This window comes from Rhinolophus sinicus, chromosome 3, assembly GCF_057876585.1.
Source record: "Rhinolophus sinicus isolate RSI-liver-muscle chromosome 3, RSI-T2T, whole genome shotgun sequence".
NCBI classification, from domain to species: Eukaryota; Metazoa; Chordata; class Mammalia; order Chiroptera; family Rhinolophidae; genus Rhinolophus; species Rhinolophus sinicus.
Window position 1 is genome coordinate 41,367,483 of NC_142503.1, and position 15,421 is coordinate 41,382,903.

Genomic DNA, 15,421 nt, shown 5'->3' on the forward strand with positions numbered 1-15,421 from the left:
TAACATGTATAAAATGTATTAATGTTTTTATCAGGTCCCTATTTTTTTTAAAAATGTATCACTGATGAAGTTTTTGAGTGTTGTGCCCAATCTCATTTTTTCTCATAAATATTGTGGGCTTTATTGCATAAAGTAGGAACACATATGCTGCACTGTAGCAGAACTATGGAATAAAACTGGATTAATAATAAAATCAGAGGCTCTTTCAATCTGAAATAATTGAAAAAAAAGCTCAGAGAATCCAGGTCAACGTTACATCTGTTTCCACGGAAACTGGAGACGCTGAAAAATACTAAATAAAACCGTGCTAACGGCACCATTAATTCCTACAATGAACTAAAAATGTTGTAATGGAAAGATCCAAAATGATCTCATCTCAGCATGTATTAGGAATTAACTCATTTATGACTAAAGACACTGATAAAACTCCTCATTCAACTATCTCATATTTTTAGAATGAACAAAATATGAAACTTCTTCAGAGCAAGTCATCTTTAACATAGTTACAACTTTTACAAGTAGGGGAACTAAACAAGAACGCTAAATAAAGTAACTCCATATCAGCTATTTCCTCAGCAGCCTTTGGTTAAATTAAGATTTCAAGCTTCATTTGTCTATAAGTTTCAAGACTGCATGGTTAACTAAACGCTTCTACCTGAGACTTTGAAGCTGATGCAACTGGCACAACAAATCTGAGATAAGTGACACAGTGAACTGGGGACAGTTAATCCATTCTGCTATCAGGATCCATCTTCTAGTGACAGTGGTGGCACCGGCAGCCGCAGTCCTTACCAGGTTTGGGCCTGTGCAGGATGTCGGCTACAGGTGCCCTTGGTCTTACCTATTTTCTGAGCCTTATTATCCAGACTTTGCTTACACTTCGTGAGCTCCTTGATAGCTTTCCTCGTCTGCTTAAATTAACTTAGTCAGTTTTTGTTGTTTGGAATAAGAACTCTGCCAACACAACTGTACGTACGCGAAATGCACATCAAACTGAACAGTAAGGCTCTATTGCGAGGCCCTTCCTCCAACGCTGTCCGTTGTTCCGCTCCTCTCTAAAGTTTGCTAGGGCTGTTCAGAGTAATAGAGCCCGCCTCCCTGCAAATGTTCCTTTATAATTACGACCGAGAATCCAAAAGACATTGAATAAAAATATAAATTTGACTACCTAAAAAACTTTGAATGATGAAGACCACCAAAAGCAAACTCAAGACATGAAAACTTGGAAAATGTATTTGCAACTCACAGTACCAACAAAGGGGAATTACCCCTACTATATAAAACCCAACAAATCAGGAATGAAAGTAACTCAGAGTTGCTTAAACGACTGACATGAAAGAGCTAACATTTAAATAAATGTATAAAATGCTTCCGTCCACTTGCTTCAGAAAGTGCAGATAAACTGTGATGAAGAAAAGCTATAGGAATTACCAGTTTAAGAACATTTATTATCGAATGAAACAGAATCAAAAGTGTGTCTAGTTTAGTCTATTTACTTGACTACTAGATTCTGCTCAGCAGCAATTTTAGTGATCAACCCTCTAAATATTATTTACCGATTATGTGCATAGTTATCACTCTCACATCTGAAATGATATGACAGAAGCCATAAAGATGAATAAAGTTCCTACATTAAAGGAACCCACCATATACTAGGTTACCTGGGATAATGTACCCATGGCTGTAATATCTGCTAGAACGTGCCAGTATAAAAAGACACACAGCTCTATTAATATGCAGGAAGAACTGGCAGGCAAGACTTTCAGCTAAGAGATCAGGAAAGCTTCCCGCAGGCAGATATGGCCAGTAGTAGAGGGACAGTGATGACAAAAGTGTGTAGGTAGAAAGGCACAGGAGCACTTCTGGGAATAGTTGGCCACGGCAGCAGAACGCAGGATGCACGAGAGGAGCAGTGGGAGGAAACGGCAGCAAGAGTGATTTGGCCATGCTTAGGAGTGTGCACTTCATTCTTGCAGCGATGGACAGCTTTGGTGTTACAGTAGTTTAGAAATGAAAGCAGGCTTAATCATCAACTCCGTCTTCATAGAGACAAGGAAACTGAGCCTCAGAAAGGTTAAGTCGCCTGAAGACAAATACAAAAATTCACAGATACGAGTCAAGAACTAAGTTGCTGCCTCCCAGGAAGGACAGGATCAGATAAATGATTTAGGAAAATGATTTCAGCAGCCATGTGCAACATAGACTAGAGAGAAAGAAATTATGTGTAGTAAGATTTAAGAGTGAGAAGAAATTGGATGTAGTATAATTCAGAATTCTCCTATTACTAAGATTTTAACAATTTGACTCCTTTGATACGCTAGATGTAATGTTAATTTGGCTACAGAAAACCCTATCTTGGCTACATAGATTTCCCTGAAGGAAAGAAAAAAAAAAAAAAGAGCGAGTTTTTGTGCCAAACACATCAGTAACATACGCTGCCACTGTGCCAGGTCAACTCTTCCTGGGCAAAGGAGAATCATCAAAATGAATGTCAGAACTAATTTCAACTGTGAATGGGAAAAGCAGCTTTTAAAAGAAAGTAAACTCTGAAACCCATGTTTAAATGTAATTTCTTTAATAACAACTAAGAGTCTCTGATTTCCCTTACTAAGAGGGAACACACTTCATTGTTCCTACATAATGGTGGAAGCTTGTACACAATGCAGTGGGAAAGACAGCTGAAATAAGACGGGGCTGATTTTCATTTGTGGAAAGCAGCTTCCTCACTTTATAGTCAGACCTAATCGTCGCTAGTACGAACGCCCAAGAAATGACATGCTGAATCCATATGAGCATTATACCTAAAAATAAAAAAGCATACCATAATACTTGTCCTTCTTGATGATTATCTCAAAAGGTTTCTGATGGAGTCCTATTTTCCTTTAATACACCACCTGGATCAATCATCTAAGAAATTATCGTAACACTTTCTGTATCTGTATTTTCTAATGGCACTTGCATTATGCATTTACAGTGCTCTCATGATTATTATCTCAATTTTTGCTGGGTTGCAACAGCTTATCTCTGTCTTATCATCCTAGCTTAATGGCACAATTTAAGATTATTACACTTTGAAGCATTCTGAATTGAAAGAGGGTTAACATGTCTATAATACTGGCCTCAGTTTAAGAGAACTTCAACAAGGACATTAAAAAAAATCACTTCTGTCCTCTTTCTTACGCAGCACATTTTCATTACCAGACAAGTTTTATGAGGGCACGGACTGTGACATTTTGTCCTCCAGAATGCCTGTAACATGTAAGTGTTCAAAATGCTTGCTTCAGTAATGAAATCAACAATGACAGCAGGTCAACTGTGGATGCAGCTGTGTGACGCAAAGCTCAGCAGGGCTGCCTTGGCGTATCAGGACGCCTAAGCAATCTGCTGTGCAGACCGGCCTTTCTCTTATGGCCCCTCACATGTTTATACTCTCTAGGCTTCGGCCACAGACCTTCCCTTCACGCTCTACACACTCCACCTGAGCAAAGGCATCCATTCCCATGGCCTTAACTCCTATGACATGTGTGGATGTCATTAAACTGTTGTCTTTGACTCTGGCTTCTTTCCTAAGCTATAAATTGTATCTCTATTGCTTATTAGATATTTCCATTCCTATGTCTGACTATACCTCACCACAAGCCCCAAAATGAAGTCGTCATCATCCCCCTAAATCTGCTCCTTCTCAGTTATTGCCTGTATTAATTAGTAACTAGTCCCCACCCAACTGCTTAACAGTGAAACCCAGGTATACCTCATTTCCTCTCTTACCCACCTACGTTGAATCAATCACTGATTCCTAGTAATTCTACCCCCCAAAATATATCTTCAATCTGCTTCTCTCCTTTCCTACTGAGACCACACCTGAAGCATTATCATAACATACCAGAATTACTTCTAACTGGTGACTGTGCTTCCAAACTAGCTCCCCTCCATTCTACTGTGCAGCCAGAATGATCTTTCCAAAATGTGAACCTGCTTAAAAACCATTACATGGCTTCCTATGGTCTCTAGGAAATGTCCAAACTCTTTGTCATGGCTTTCAAGGTCCTTTAAGAGCTGGAAACTACCTTGTAAATTATACTATAACATGGCAAAATGGATAAGCACATGGGGTCTAGAGGAGCCAGACTGACCTGTCACTTGCTAGCTGTCTCATAATAGACAAGTTACTTGATTTCTCTGTCCCTTAGTATCCTCATCTGTAAAATGGAAATATTAATACCTATCTCACAGTGTGGTTGTGAATGTTAAATAAATACAATGAGTGACACAGTGTCTGACAAATCTGACACATAGTAAATGCTTAATAAATATCAGCTATTATTACTATCTCTCTAGTGAATTTCTCACTTCTCCCATTTATATTTAGTTCCATTCATAGCAAACATCTTTTGTCTCCTCTTCTCACACATTTCCTCTTCCATTTACATACCAGTCCCTCTGGCTGTAACCTCTCTTTCTACACTCCAACCCTCCTGCAATTCTTCAGGTCTCATCCTAAACAGCCGTCCTCTGGAAAGTGCTCCTGACTCCTCCTGCCACCTACTAGGGGTCCTTATTATGTGCTCCTGAAGGTTTTGTATTTTCCGTGCCATACATCTGTCTGACTTTCTGGTCACTCTTCACTGCTAAATTATAAGTACTGTGTGAAGAGCAACTGTCTTGCTCACTACTGTACTCCCAAAGCCTGGCACAGTGCCTAGCACACCACAGGCACTAACAAATATTACGTGTACGAATGAGTGTATCTTTGCTCTCTCACAATTCTCCCTGTGATCTTCCCAAAACTGAAGTTGGTACAAAAGCACAACCGTTCCATAACAGCTATCTGGAAAACACCGTTCAGAAAAGGCTGCCACAGAACAAATGTGGACAAATAATATGGGGACGAGAAGGATAAAACAAAGTTAGGGCTTCGGAATCACAGCACTTCTCGGAGTCTTTTCTATGCTAAAGTGCATTCTGAATATCCAACTTGTGCGTGTGTGGAGGGGTACATTTTTCAAAATAGTGTTCTGCAGAACACACTGTGGCCAAAGTGGTTTAAGGAGATGCCCTCCCCTACTAGAACTTCCAAGTAAGTTGGTAGTTGTGGATGGAAAATCTGGGAAGCACTTATTTTGCAGGGTTCATCGTTTTTTTTCAGGCCGGTACCCACTGGATACAGAACCTGAGGGCTGGAAAGAACTGCAGACATAAATCAACACATCTTTTACAGATGCAGAAACTGAGGCCCAGAAGGACAAAACGATCGGTGCAGGGCCACCCAGCAACTACATACAACAGGAAGAGAGAGAAGTGGAACCTCAGAGCTCTTCGGCCCCAGCGACTTCCATTGCAAACAATGCCTCTGGCGAGCTGGATATGCCAAGCGTTCGCACCCCAAATGTCACTTTCAAGCATTTCAAAGTAAGGTCCGTTTTTCTCGGCCACCCGCTCCCCTAGGCCTACAGGGACTGCCTCCCACCCTCCTACACTTGTCCTATAATCCCATCCAGTGCAGTTGGTGCTCGGCTGGGGCGGGGGAAAGAGTTTCTTTCTTTCCTTCTGAGTTTATTTTTGGAGTGTAAACTTTTTCTCGTAAACCAAAACAGACCTGTTAATTTTAACGCCTCCGCCTAAATCCTCATAGGCGACACTCAGTACCCCAGAGCACCCCACTCCACCCCACCCGCTCCCTTTCCTCGTTCAGACCCAGGAGCCCTGCCGTTGGTTTTCACCTGGGACTGCCATGGCGCTGGCAAGAGAGGTCGCAGGAGCCCTAGGGTTTCGAGAGCACGCTCGCTTCCCGCCGGCCGCGAGGACAACGCACAGCGAGGTGGCCTCCTCTTCCCACCCGCGCCGCGGCACCTCGGTGAGAATCCGCGAAGGCCCTCGGAGCCTTTAGCTGTAGCGGAACCAAGTAGCAGCAGGTGCAATTTCCGGGGGAGTGATAATGCAGAGCACATATGGTCGGAACCATTGCCGCCAACTTCGGGGAGTGAATGAGACCTGTTCATGCATGTAGTGAAGTAAACAACACCAAGACTTAGAAATCGTTCTTTTTAAAGTTGTAATGTAAATTTAAATTATCTGTAGGAGCTTACTAATTTTTTCTCGTTCCTTGGATGCCATTGGAATTCCCCTTCTCGGGGTTAGCGGTGCTCCGGTCCGGGAGCAACATGGCGGCGTCCGTGGGGACTAGTTTTGGGGAAAGATAGTGTTTGGTGTCACTGTCTTGCGGGTTATTGACACACTGGAGCTTTCCGCGACCGCCCGACTTAAGGAAGCGTGTGCTGATAATCTATCAGCTTTATAGCTTTAGTGATCGGCCGTTCTCTCTCATCCCTAATTAGGAGCCGAGTTCTGATCACTGACCAGCATGAGCAACATCTACATCCAGGAGCCTCCCACAAACGGGAAGGTAAGGTCCTCATCTGGGATATCTGGGTTCCCCAAAGTGATACCTCATCAATTAAGGGAGTTCTGGGATCTTAGGTTTGGAAGAGATCACAAGAAGCCTTGTCCTAACCTTGTCTCTGATCAGGATTGCATCGAAAACCATATATTGGTAATTTTCAGCATATACTTGAAAAAGTCAAGTGGAGATTTCTCCATCTACCAGCCTTGTAGCCCCATTTCTTGCTTCAACTAACTCATGCAGGTGTTTTCTAGGGTCCTAGGTACAAAAAGCTAAGTACATTTTAAAATGTGACATTTTTCTTTGCTGAATTTGGAGATAGGTCTTTCTCCATTCGTTCTACAATCATTTACTATAAATGCCTGCTAGACACCAGGCACTGTACTCGGTTTGGGGGATACAAAGACTGATAAATAGGGTCTAGTTGTTGCCCTAGAAGACCTTATGGTTTAGTTTGGGAGGCAGGCAGGTAAAGAGCAATCTTATGTCTGGTAGGCATGCCTATGGAGAGAGGAGTATATTGCTATGGTAGTCCTCAGAACTGAGCAACAGGTAAAGAAGGAAAGAAACTTCATTAGGAGGTATCTTTTGAGCTGATCTTAAAACATTAGATGATGTGAGTTAGAGAAAGTGGGGAATGGGAAATGTTCCCACGTTGGAATGGGAGAATGATTTCCTGATTGATTTGATAGTTAAGGTAGTTGTGGGGACAGAGCCAAGAGTGCAGTTTCCAGGCTCTCGGCCTCACGTGGGAAGGTGCTGGCTTAGGTAGTAAATGGCCATCATCTGTGATTGGATGGCCATTAGCTGTGGCTTGTTGGCCGTTAGCTGTAACCAGTGAGCCGTTGGCCACTAATATAACGGCTGTGGCTACGCTAGCAGCAAAATGGGGGCTAGCAAGAAGATTGTGGCTGAGCTAGCAAGAGCGCATTGCAGTTAGCATGGCGGATTGCAGCTAGCAAGTGAGGTTGGTTGGCAGAGAAAAGCGGACAGCAGATTGCAGATCATGTGGCTCCTGCTTTCTGTGTCTCCAACCCAGCCGCCAGCGAGAATATAGTGGTATGACTCCCCCATCTATGGCTCTGTGGATGTTCCTTTTTGGCCTCACCATGTCCTGCATTCTTATTTGGGGACTGGGACTAGAGACCCCAGAAGAGACCCCGCATGACCGTAGGTCACCTCTTTCAAGGTGTTTATATGCAGTATGAAGCAGAGGAGTCAGTAATGGAATAAATATCACCTGAATTAGACTGAGACCTACCATGTTTCCCCGAAATAAGACCTAGCCGGACAATCAGCTCTAATACGTCTTTTGGAGCAAAAATTAATGTAAGACCCAGTCTTATTTTGCTATAATATAAGACTAGGTAAAATATAATATAATATATAAGTATAGTATAGTATAATATAATATAATAATTAATATAATATAATACCGGGTCTTATATTAACTTTTGCTTCAAAAGACGCATTAGAGCTGATTATCTGGCTGGGTCTTATTTTTGGGGAAACACGGTAGTCTGTATCACATATGAAACATAACGAAGCAGTGTAATAGAGGAAATAGGGGACTGAAGCTATACAGTTGAATTAGGGTAAACTAAATTTATGTTAGATATAATTGTGTTGCTTTACTGTATCATAAATATGTCTGCAGTCTTTTATTGACTGACATTTGTTAATATAATGAGGGCAATTTGAAATCAAAACCAAAAATGTTGTAATTGATATCCCTAGCAAAAATTTTAGTATTTTGGGTGGAGCAATTGTTTCAATTCTTTGTTATTTGAAGTTTCCCCCACTCCTCATTCCTATCCCATATCACTGTGAAAATCCAGAATACCTACCTCTTTATAGTTATATAAACACTAGTAGAGATTGAATACATTGCCCATCCAGATGGGCAGAATCTTCGCACTTGCTGTTCCTTTCTCTAGTATGCTCTTTGGGCTGCTCACATGTCACCTTAGCAGAGAGGCCTTTCCTATCTACTGTCTATAAAATAGCAAATCTCATTCATGCCCTGCATCTCAGCATTCCCTGGGCCCCTTCACTTTTTTAGTTTTTTTCTACAATACTTATTATTTATTGCTTATTATATCCTCCTCTTCCTCTTCTCCCCCCATGGAATGCAAGCACTATGAGGGCAGAGACAAGCATCTAGAATGGTGCTTGACACATGGTAGGAGAAGTTCAAATATGTACTGAATGAATGAATGAATGAGTGAATGAAGAGATGAATTACTACTATTTTTCTCTTCTGTAAAGTATTAAGCATCAGTGAGTTTGAAGTTATACTGCTGCCGGACAAGGGCAGACTTAATTGCTTTACCGTAGAGGAAGATTTGACATGGTCATAAAGATGAAAACCTTTAATAAAGATACACACATGTCCGAATAGGAGATATTTTGTTCAAATATTTATTGAGTACCTAGCACATGCCATGCTTTATGCTAGGTTTTAGGGATACGGTGGAAAGAAGTCAGCCTTGTCCCTATTATCATGGAGTCGGTTGAGTGAAATATACACTGACCAAATAATTATGCAAATAAGTGTGTGCAAACTGTGATAAGTACTGTCCTTCTTTCTGCACACAGTTGGGCTGAGGGAGAACATCAATCATGGCCCAAGACTTACATCAAAAGCAATTTGGAACTTTTTCCAGCATAAGGCTGATTGACGATATTGAAACTTTAAAGCTCTGTACCACAGAGAGCATGGCATGAATTTTGGCCTGGAATGAATTTAAAGCAGATGTAATAACAAGTTTGCTCAATGAATATTTGTTTAATGCTTATAATGTCTAATGCTACATTAAGAACTGAAAAGAAGTAGAGATATTCAGAATAAATGGGACAAAATTCCTCCTTTTAAAGACTATAATATCACCTGGGAAGTAATTGACACGTTACATCACTGGTTGACCCCTAACGATGGTCCATAAATGTGCTGTGTTTTGCTGTGGTATGTTGTAACTCTGGCCTCTGAAGATGACGCCCAGAAATATAAAGCTTGATAGAAATTTCCTTATCCACTGAAGATTAAATTTCCACATATTATAATCATTTAATCTAAATCGTATATTAACATATTTATTCTTAAGAAACGTTTTATTATCAAAGTATTGTCTTATTTGGCAACTTTAACAAAAGGAGCTACTGACACCTGATGAAATAGTGATGACCAATAGGAACGTATGGCCAAAGGAGATCGCCATGTGCTTTCTTTTTTAATTCAGTAGCTTATCAGTGAAAATATTAAGAAACCCTGGTAAGCAAGGTGGCCCAATCACATATGCATTCTTTTTAGTATGTTAAGTGACCTCTGTCCAAAAAAATTGGATAAGAATAATAGTTGCAAAAATAATTACCATTTTTTGAGCATTTACTATTTGTCAGGACCTGTTCTAAGCAGTCTATGTATAATAACTCATTTTGTCATCACAGTAAACCTATATGGTTATTATCCCTTTTTTTAGATAAGGAAATTGAGTCACAGAAATGTTAGACATCATGCCCAAGGTAACGAAGCTACCTTACCCTTCATACGTGGAAGGGTCAGTATTTGAATTTGGGCAGCCTGACTTCAGAGCCTGTAGAGGAAAGGATGGTGCATTAATTTGTTCTTCAGAATAGTGGTTTCTAAACCAGTGAGTACGTACTTCACTGGTGTGCGAAACCATTCATGGAGAGCAGGAAAAAAATCTACATATTTCCGTTTGTATTTATTTTCTCCTTTATTTGTTTATGTGCAATATTTTATATATAAAAGGAATATATAAATTCAGTTATTCAATCACATTCTATATATCATGTTGTAATTTTTCCTACTGCCTTGGTAAATGGAAGTACATTCCATGGTATTTAGGTTAATTAAACCAACCCTCACAGTTTCTTATTGAAAATAATATTAATAATGTAAACATAAGCAAACCATAAGAAAATGGTAGAGCTGAAACCTGTGAAAAATTAGAAATTATGAAAATCACTTGAAGTGTGGTTTTCCATTTTTTAGTTTTAATGGTGAACTTTGTCTTAAATATATATTGTGCCTTCACATATTTATTAGTAAGAATATAATGGCATTTTGATTTTCAAGACATTTAAAAACTAAGTATATAGAACCTGAAGATAGGCCTCTGCAATTTGAAAGCAACATTATGCTAAGTGAAAGAAGCCAGACACAAAAGACCACACGTTGTATGATTCCATTTATATGAAATGTTCAGTGAGCAAATCCATAGAGACAGAAAGTAGATTAGTGATTGCCTGGGGGTAGGGGTAGGAGGAAGTCGGGAGTGACTCCTAATGGGTATAGGATTTCTTTATGGGGTGTTGAAATGTTCTGGAAATAGTGGTGGTGGTTGTATAATTGTGGATTATACTAAAAACCACTTTAAAAGGGTAAATTGTTTGATATATGAATTATATCTCAATAAAGCTATTACAAAAGTTTCATTGTACCATTAGTAAAGTAAGAATTAAAATAGTGTTTTTATGTAATCCTTTCAATTTTTTAGTCTGACTCTTATAATAGAGCAATATAGTACTACATGGATTTTAATGTCATATTTTCTCTATGTGTACTCCAAATTCTTACTTCCCTTCCCATCCCCTTTTGCTTCTTTGCTAACAGTAGTGCACACTTATAAAAAGTTTGGAGATCACTGCTTTAGAATTGCAAGAAAGAGAAGACATGCCTAGGTTCCCTTAAACAATCAGGCTTTATTTCAAGTGTACAAGGGGATGCTGAGGCGGGACAGGATATTGTCTTTTTACGTGTATGTACTTTTAAGATTGGGATATCCATCAGGCGTCATGGAAAACCAGAAGGTGTTACACTGTATTGTTCTAGATACAATCTGAGGGAGAGGGAGTTACTCAGCCTTTCCGTTAGCATCCCAAATGTTACTTCCCAGGAGAATGAGAATTCAGTTGGGTTGGTTTGTCACCAGCCATAAAAGATACGATTACCTCTTTTGGACATTGTTTTGTGCCAAGCCCAGTTAAAAGGCCTTGCTCATGTCCAGCCAATATGATTGCTTTTGATTTAGGCACTGTTCTCTGTTCAAATCGATTGTGACCAGGGTAACCTGGGGATTTCTAGGGCAGGGCCCTGGAGCTTGATGGAGTATTTTTTTCCACTAGAGTACGGAATTTATGGAGAACTTTGTGGGGGCAGTACGGTGGTATGAAAAAAGCATGGGCTTTGCAGCCTGGCAGCCTTTAGCTTAAGTCATTCACTGTGAGACCTTAGATAAAGTTACTTTATCTGAGTCTCTGTTTCTTCATAAGTGAAATGGGAGTAATGATAACTACCTTGTAGGTAAAGATTAAATGAGATAAGATATGTAAAGTATTTGGCACAGAAGCTGGCACATGGAAGGCACTCAACAAATGTTCCCTTCTTTCTTCAGAGGAAGTATAATGGATTGATAAAATTATGCATATTTGCATTTCTAGTTATTTTATGTTTCTTTAAGAGTTAAGGAAGCCAGTTTAAAAGCAACCATAATATAGATATTTTCACCTCCTTCACCCCATGGTCATTAAAGAATAGTTATAAAATAACTATGTAGCTAGTAAAAGCCCAAAAAGATTCAATAAATTTATCAATATCGTGTAAATTATGGCAATGTAATCTGGGCTTCTGAAACAAATTGAAAGGTAATTTTAGCAAAATACAGTGGATGAGGAGGGAGCAGAGAGAAATGCTATTCTTGCTTTGCTATTAACAAGCTTCCTTACTCCAGGCAATTTACAATTTCTTTGGGGCATCTGTATAAGATGGGGACTTCACTGAACGATTTTAAGCTTCTTTCCTGTTTCAAAAAATTTGTGGAAATTAGCCAAAGGAGTTTTGGAAAATAAAAAGTGTGACTTATCTCAATGACACTGATTTCCCATGAGAATCAGTCTCATGTTTTTACATACATAGCCAAACTGCATCCACTTTATTGCAAGAGCATTCTAAATGATTTTGATGGTCACAAATCATTGCCTATTGATCATTGACACTGATCACTGATCTACTTAGGTAGACTGCAGGAGAAAAAGTGATACTAGAGAAGTTGGCCTTCTGCAGTGTTCAAATTTAGAGTCTAACATTCTTATTGGTTATTAATAAGACAGTTATCAGCTGTTTCCTCCTGTAGGCTCAGTGGGAGTTCCCGTTGTTGCAAGATAATTGGTTGCACCAAGGAGTAACCACCTTCATGAGGTGGGAGAAGGGAGGCCATCAAAAGATTCCATTTACTGTAGATGATGATTCTGAGACATACCATTTTAGTAATGTACAACCCAGAATTAGATTAAGAATGTTCCTTTGTAAATAGGAATGGCATGATTTTGAATGAGAAAGTAGAGTGTTTATATTTAAAATGATAATGGTAAAATTGTCTTACAGTGGCACAATTTCATGCGTTCATTGTTCTTTAATTTCTTAACTTGCTACACCAATTTTATTGGAAGAAATGCATGGGAAACTTTCTTGATTAAAACAAGTTCAAATTGCGTGGCCGGATGGCTCAGTTGGTTAGAGCACGAGCTCTGAACCACAGGGTTGCCGGTTCAATTCCCACATGGGATGGTGGGCTGCGCCCCCGGCAACTAAAGATTGAAAATGGCCACTGGACTTGAAGCTGAGCTGTGCCCTCCACAACTAGATTGAAGGACAATGACTTGGAGCTGATGGGCCCTGGAGAAACACACTGTTCTCCAATATTCCCAATTTAAAAAAAAAGTTCAAATTATTTATTTTTATTAGTTTCAGGTGTACAAAATAATGTACTAGTTAGACATTTCACCCCTCACAAAGTGATCACCTTCCTCCCCCAATCTATTGCCCCTCTGACGTCATATATATCTATTACAATTACATTGACTACTCCCTATGCTGTACTCTGTATCCCGTGACTATATATATATTAAATTATAGTTGACATACAGTATTATTCAGTTTCAGCTTCAGGAATACAGTGCAGTGGTCAGGCACAAATTATTTATTTTTAATGAATGAGTTTTTTTCTGTGATTAAAAAGTGATATATGCTATTTTTTGTTAAATCCTAAATTATTTCTGCAAATGGTATTCAAAAGATATAAATGTATAACTTATACGGAATATTTGAAATTTTTTTAGTATAAAAACAAAAGCCATGCAAAGTTTCTAATTTTTATTTTAAAATTGAAAACTCATTAGTGAATGCTTCAAGTTGATAAGCCATTCAGCTGATTATCAAGCAAATGATAATTTGATATAAAGATGTTATTTTCTTTCTACAGGTTTTATTGAAAACTACAGCTGGAGATATTGACATAGAATTGTGGTCCAAAGAAGCTCCTAAGGCTTGCAGAAATTTCATTCAGCTTTGTTTGGAAGGTAATCTTAACTCTCGAGTTTTATTCGGTAGGGGAAATGTTGTTAATTTAGAAATAAACTGCTGTGTATTTTTCTACAGCATTGAAGACTGGTGTTAAATAGTGGTAGTGATTGACAGGAGTTCATATGAGTGACATGGTATGGAGCTATGTGTCAGGAAATGGAGAAAGGAAATAAAATTTCTCCCAAATAAATCTGTACATTTTTAACAGAGAAATTTATCTCACCAAATAATACTTTGATCCTTTTGGGTTCCTTGGCTATTTTCCACTTCTTTCTCTCATGCTGTAAATACCGGTATTCCCTAAGATTGCCACTAGTTATCCATTGTCTTTACTCTTCAGGTCTTACTTCCATCCTAATGACTATCAAATTTAAAATTCCAGTCATTTCTTCTCTTCTTAGATCTAATTTACATATCTAATTGCTTAGTGGACTTTTCTACTTGTAACTTCCACTGTCAGCTACAACTAAACCAGCACAAAATCAAATTTACCAGGTTCTTCCCCAGACTACCTTGACTTTTACCTACATGATTGCAATTGCCTTTTGCCTTGTCTTCCTTTCTCTCACCTTTAATCTTTTTACCTTTCATTTATTCATCTAGTAGTTGAATCTTTAGGCAGCTTGGCGTCCTAGATTTCCAGCTTTATTTTTCATTGCTCTAAATAACATGGGTTTAGTTGACGATTATTTTTATTTCCTGAGCAGTTCCTTCCAATTCTCACTTTCACACATGTCCTCATACCTTCTTCATATCCTCAATCTCCTCATATCCTCAGTTTTCTTTTTGGAATACTTCCTCTTCCCTTTTTTACTGTTCAAGTCTACCTACTTTTTACTGTCTGTCCAAAGTTCCACTTTTTCCACAAAGCCTTCCATCCAGTATTTAGTGGTGTTATCATCAATCTCTCTAGTATTTTTTTCAGATTTGAGTCATAAAGTGACATTTTTTCTTTTTAACAAACTTTACAGAATTATACATTCACTTGAGTGTTTTCCCCTTCAGAATGTTCCCTCATAGAACTAAACATTCCAAACAGTTTTGTAACTTGTTGGCTTTTAGAATCCATGGCATGCGGTTTCCAATATTTCCAGTGGTGGCAAATCATTGTCCTACTAAGTTATATTTGATTTTTAGAGACAGACAATGGTTAATCAGGATATCAGAAAACAGCATTTTGAGTCAAGAGCAAGATGTGAAAGAGAACCCAAAATAACCAATAGTGGGTACAGCGAAAGCTCTTCGAGTAGATAATTAGACAAATAGATAATTACCAGGTGGAGACTTAAGGAATAAACATACCCAGACCAAAAACAAACAAACAAACAAAAACTGCCAAAAAAAGAAAAAAGACGTCTGCAAAGACCATCACTGATAATTGTTGTGTAAGGCAGGAAGGAAATTGAGTCAGACAGGTAGGTTGTTCAGTCAGAGAAGCCTCCAATGACTGTCAACAGAGACAAGAAACACAGTAGACACAAAAGTCAGACTTGTTTCTGGAAAGAAGTTTTGAGGAATCCAAAGCTCAAATTTTACAGTAGAAGAGTAAAAGTATAAAAACATTAAAAAGGATGAATGCTAAATTACAATCCATGACTAGGTGAATGGAAAAAACAGAAAACATCTGGATATAATAT

The 15,421-nt window shown here is 38.8% G+C and overlaps 2 protein-coding genes across 5 annotated transcripts in view; one reads left to right on the forward strand and one right to left on the reverse strand.

Moving 5' to 3' along the window:
• Positions 1-15,421, reverse strand: part of SREK1IP1 (SREK1 interacting protein 1) — a 211,445-nt gene that overhangs the window by 86,057 nt on the left and 109,967 nt on the right. Inside the window, exon 1 of one of the 3 annotated variants that reach the window (XM_019743860.3) lies at positions 5,721-5,889. The exons of the other annotated variants lie outside the window; for them this stretch is intronic. Coding sequence (XP_019599419.2) covers positions 5,721-5,733 — 13 coding nt within the window. The 5' untranslated portion in view covers positions 5,734-5,889. Of the gene's footprint in view, positions 1-5,720; positions 5,890-15,421 lie in introns of those variants that run through there. 3 annotated transcript variants of the gene reach the window in all.
• The window catches only part of CWC27 (CWC27 spliceosome associated cyclophilin), a 179,273-nt gene continuing 169,687 nt past the window's right edge, over positions 5,836-15,421 (forward strand). Inside the window, exons 1-3 of one of the 2 annotated variants that reach the window (XM_019743827.3) lie at positions 5,836-5,854; positions 6,336-6,403; positions 13,684-13,780. In XM_019743827.3, the coding sequence (XP_019599386.1) occupies positions 6,362-6,403; positions 13,684-13,780 (139 nt within the window). In that variant the 5' untranslated portion in view covers positions 5,836-5,854; positions 6,336-6,361. Of the gene's footprint in view, positions 5,855-5,944; positions 6,012-6,335; positions 6,404-13,683; positions 13,781-15,421 lie in introns of those variants that run through there. The other variant, XM_019743838.2, reaches the window with a different exon arrangement.